At 43.6% G+C, this 5,060-nt stretch overlaps 1 protein-coding gene across 6 annotated transcripts; it reads right to left on the reverse strand.

The window, feature by feature from the left end:
* Positions 1–891: 891 nt before the first annotated feature.
* On the reverse strand, positions 892–4,525 carry LOC148038355 (glutamate-1-semialdehyde 2,1-aminomutase, chloroplastic-like). Of its 6 annotated transcripts, XM_087670990.1 has the most exons (4): positions 4,010–4,133; positions 2,820–2,959; positions 2,273–2,446; positions 892–2,186 (listed from the first exon to the last, which is right to left on the reverse strand). In XM_087670990.1, the coding sequence occupies exons 3-4, from the start codon at positions 2,438–2,440 to the stop codon at positions 1,119–1,121; spliced, it is 1,236 nt and encodes a 411-aa protein (XP_087527116.1). In that variant the 5' UTR covers positions 2,441–2,446; positions 2,820–2,959; positions 4,010–4,133; the 3' UTR covers positions 892–1,118. The 6 variants fall into 6 exon arrangements, with proteins under 6 accessions (XP_087527116.1, XP_087527090.1, XP_087527100.1 ...); XM_087670964.1 differs by lacking the exons at positions 2,820–2,959; positions 4,010–4,133 and adding an exon at positions 4,206–4,525; XM_087670974.1 differs by lacking the exon at positions 2,820–2,959 and having other exon boundaries at positions 4,010–4,197.
* Between the last annotated feature and the right edge of the window lie 535 nt (positions 4,526–5,060).

Genomic DNA, 5,060 nt, shown 5'->3' on the forward strand with positions numbered 1-5,060 from the left:
ACAGGTGTAGCTCAGTTGGTTAAGTGGAACAGTGTGATGACCAGAAAGTCTTCAATTCAACTACTACATCCTGCACAGTCATTTAGTACAGGTGTTACAAAGGGAGAATTAAACCAGGTGAGTGGGCCAGTAAAAACATGTGGCTTACCACTAGGGTAGCCACTTGATTATCAATAGAATGTAGTAAAGGCCACAGTTCGAGGTTCTTCAGCTGGAGACAAAATTGGTTCGTATGCAAGATCCTGGATCTTCCTTTGCCTCTTGCACTGAGTATCTTCCAGTCCACCTCCCTAGAAATATTCGGGATGATAAGCCAGTAAATATCGAGAATTAGGCAGAATCGTTCCTCTTGCCTAGTCAACTGTATGGATGGGCACCGCTGGAACAACCCCAGCAGCTCTTCTGCCCATTGGATGCACAAGGAGCTTAATTTCAGGCTCTTTTGGATTCATTTTTATTCTCCATTATTTGGACAAGCTCTCTCAAATTCTGGTTCTCAGTTTGTTGGTTATTTTTCCTTTGGGGCTTTTAGGCAACTGTATTTAGAGGTGTATTAGACCTTGGTACTGCATCCAAGCTCTCTAGTCCATTCTCTAGTATAGTCGTGTGGCCTCTTGAGTTTAGAGACTGAATGATTCTCATTTGATAAGTGATTTCTGAAGTAGTATTGCTCTCATTAATGCTCCAAATAGCATGTAGTCAAGTTATAAAACATGGAGATAACCTATAGGACCTGCTAAAGCTTTTCAAGTATGAGCCATGGTATGTTGCTCTGCATGCTACACAATTGCTTGAAAGGCATTCACGTAAGCACAACCATAGATGGCATGTCTAACCTTTCATGACACTAATGCAGAAAGACTCGAAGGGTACACAAGAAAATGCCCAAGATGACAACAAACCAAGCAACTCAACTGATATCTGGCATTGAAGGAGACGAATTCTGAAAGTATAAAGGGTTTATGCCTCGGACACTTAACTTGTGAGATGACAAAGATTTGGAGTGCAGGCCTGTGGGTTGGGGTAACTCTAACCCATAACATTATCCACACAAGTCCAAAAACCTGTGGACGTCTCTTGAGAAAAAATAAACATTGCCCTGCACCTGGCCAACTCTCTCATATAATGCTGAAAACTACTCTGGCTGCAGCTATAGTAAAATCAATATCATCTTCCGTATGAGCTAAGCTAGTGAAGCCTGGCTCATATTGAGAAGGTGCAAGATAAACTCCCTTTTCCAGCATTCCTCGGTGGAACCGCGCAAATTTTTCTGTGTCGCTTTTCTTTGCATCAGCAAAATTACAGACTGGGCCTGCAGTGAAGAAGAAACCAAACATGCCACGGATATGACCACCACACAACTGGTGTCCAGCACTGCATCCTGCCTCGAGCAATCCATCAACCAGCTTCCCTGTAATCATATCAAGATATTCATATGTTCCAGGTTCCTGTAGACGTTTCAAGGTCATGATTCCAGCCGTCATTGCCAATGGATTTCCACTTAATGTACCTGCTTGGTACACAGGTCCAGCTGGGGCAACCATTTGCATTATGTCTTTTCTTCCACCATATGCTCCCACAGGTAAGCCGCCTCCCAATATCTTGCCTAATGTGGTAAGGTCAGGTATTATGTTGAAAAATTCCTGTGCACCACCATAGGCAAGCCGGAATCCTGTCATGACTTCATCAAACACTAAAAGAGCTCCATTGGACTCAGTAAGTTCACGCAACCCTTCCAAAAACTCCCTCTTGGGCATAATAAAGCCAGAATTTCCCATGACTGGTTCAAGTACTACAGCTGCAATCAGACCTTTGTTCTTCTCAAAAAGCTCTTTCACTGCTTCCAGGTCATTATATGACGCAGTCAAGGTAGCAGATGCAGCTCCACTGGGAACACCAGGAGAGTCTGGCAAGCCAAGTGTTGCCACTGCACTTCCTGCCTTCACCAGAAAGGAATCTGCATGCCCATGGTAGCACCCTTCAAACTTGACAATATTCTCGCGTCCTGTATAAGCTCTCGCCAACCGTACTGCACCCAAACAGGCTTCTGTTCCTGAATTGACAAAGCGTACCATTTCAATACTTGGAACAGCTTTGATCACCATCTCAGCAAGGATGTTTTCCAACAGACAAGGTGCACCAAAGCTTGTGCCTTTTTTGAGAGCTTCTGCCAAAGCAGCATTAACCTGTATAAAGAAGAGAGAGAAAATTGAATGAATGTCCATAGACAGAGATTCAAGTGAGTAAGGCAAAAGTAGACTCGAAATATCACCTCATCATCTGAATGACCAATGATGGCAGGACCCCACGCCCCTACATAATCAACATACTCATTTCCATCCACATCCCAAACTCGGGACCCTTTGACCCGATCAAAGACAATGGGTTGGCCCCCCACAGACTTGAATGCTCTTACAGGTGAACTCACACCACCAGGCATCAAATCCTGTAGCATACAAAGTTAAAGAATTTCATTATTTGCTACACTGGCAGAGAGTAATGTGATAAAGCTAACAAAAGACAGGCCTATGCAAACGATTACATAATGATCATGACAACAATGCCAACCACAATTTGATAATGTTGCTAATGGAATTTCACATGATTAAGCATTCAAAACTTGGTACTTGAGCTACCTAAGCTTACTAAGGGAGCACCAGCACTATGGCATTTATATAGAATGTAAATAGTCGTCATATGTGACGCAAAGGATTTGACATCTGTGTCAAAGCCTCTAACCAAACCCCTGATACATAATGAGAGAAAATCTATCTTATGTTTTATCAAAACAAACTGTGTTTGCTAATTGGAATGTTTACTTTAGTCACATGCTCGAAATCTGTCTGGCAGCTTTGGAAATCAAGCCCATGTCTCTCTTGCACTGAAGCTTGCTCTTAAAGATGTCTCAACCTAGATGGACTTTTGGACAACACCAAGGATCCAATAACCGATTTTCATCCTGCTCAAGTAAACTACATTAATAGCATTGATAAGCAAGTAGACGGCAGCACACCTGACTTTACCAGGGCACCATTCAGAGGACAAAATTCCATGCAAGACATAGAGCCTTTTCCCTAAGCTGGCACTTGAAAAGCATCGAGAAACAAAATGATGATCATTAACAAGATAAAGAGGAAAGGATCGTTTCCTTTGTCATAAAAAAGAGAAAAGAGAAAGAATAAGAAAGAGATAGGCCCAAAAACTAACCACTAGCCTGAACCCTTAAGTGAAATCCATCACTACATGAGCCCAGGTCAGACATAATTAAAGAGATTTGTTAATCTAGAATGTTTTCTTGGGACTCAGAAAGACCCTGAACATTTACATAAACAGACATTGCAGGCAGCTTGCAGCTCTCAAAATCAGCCTGCACAGCTCTGCCATTCAGGAGCAGTTTGCTTTCCATGGCTAGCTTCATTCTTCATACAACCTTCAACATGGCCCTGTAGCAATGTGTAAAATAGGAAATTTTGCAGTTTGCTTTCCATGGCTAGCTTCATTCTTCATACAACCTTCAACATGACCCTGTAGCAATGTGTAAAATAGGAGATTTTGTTGTGAAAAACATATGGTGTTTGTTCTTCTCACTGATGGAGCTCAAAGAAGTGCCCCAAGTAGGCAGTAATGGATAGACTATCCTTGATAGTCTCCACATGACTGCGAAATCCATATGGTGCCTCAAATGAAAAGATCGTTCACCGCCGAGAAAAGCTGCGCTACCGCAGTTCCCCACAAAACTTGCAAAACCCAAATAGGTTCATACACCCAATGTAGCCACAGCAGGTAGAAACATTAATGACTCTGAGAGACAGACACCATTATCGAGGCTCAGCTGCATATCAGTTCATTTCTGCTGCGAAATATTACATCCTGATCACACTAAGATTATCTCACTGCTAAAGGGAGGTTAAGACAAACGCTTTCCAGAAGTAATTCAACCAGGCAAACTATCAAAGAGCATAAAGCTAAAACAGAGATACTGTGAAATGCTGTCTATAATGGAGTGCACCTTTGCAGCAGCAAAGATCTCCTCAGACCTTTTGGTAACGTACTTCTTGTTCTCCAGCGAGACAGCCATTCTATCTCAGAACTTAAAGATGCAAGACGCAGGAGAGGCGGAGAGCGTTCTCTCTCTCTCTCTCTCTCTCTCTCTCTCTCTCTCTCTCTCTCTCACACACACACACAATTTGGCTGCCATAGCCCACCGCAAGAAGATTCCACATGCAAAGCCACAGGTGGCATCGAAAGCTCCTGTCGTCGGGTGCTATCGAGCACGTCATCGACGGCATTTGGGTTTGTCGTATTGAGGAGGGGAATGTTCTGCATCTCCAGGAAATCCTTCTCTCTCAATCAAACCCTCTGCGAGACTACACTACAACAGGAAAAGCCTTGCAGCTGTGACGTAAAAATCACACGGACAGAGACCGCCTGAAAACCTGTCACAAAATCGACCCCGCTCTCTGGAGTCTGCAAGCTGCAGCCCCGTTTGGGTCTGTCATCATGTATCTAATCGTCACGGCCTAAGGGGCCTACCCCCCCCCCCCGAACCCACCATGCACATGGCCTATCATCGTCACTTTGATAGTTTTCCTTAGCACGTCTCTCTCTCTACCCCAAGGCCTACCTCATGGAGTCCTCCTTCCCTCACAATTTTTCCTCTTCCTGCTTTGGATGGCTCTAGGAATTACTAATGGTCATGATAGAGGTTGCACATGAGCAACCAGCGATATTAACTATGGTAGCTAGAAAGAGGGTAGACATGGAGTGTTTATTGTGCATGGGGAGAAGAATAAAGTTGCTTAGTGGATGGTTTCCCATTGGTGGGCGGCTAGAAAAAAAGGTTTTGTCTTTTTTAGAACAATCATTTCGAGTTTCAACAACAGGTGTCACTATTCTTCTTCCTTGAACACAACCTACTTGGTGCCATGACATGGTCCTGCAAGTTGCAACCATCCTAAGGCCCTTTTATTAATAGCAGTGCACAACAAACTAGCTCTTTGTTTGCTCGCTCTCTCTCTCTCTCTCTCTCTCTCTCTCTCTCTCTCTCTCTCTCTCTCTCT

The sequence above is a fragment of the Lygodium microphyllum genome, chromosome 3, assembly GCF_053477565.2.
Source record: "Lygodium microphyllum isolate KBCC chromosome 3, Lygodium_microphyllum_v1.1.10, whole genome shotgun sequence".
Taxonomy (NCBI): Eukaryota; Viridiplantae; Streptophyta; class Polypodiopsida; order Schizaeales; family Lygodiaceae; genus Lygodium; species Lygodium microphyllum.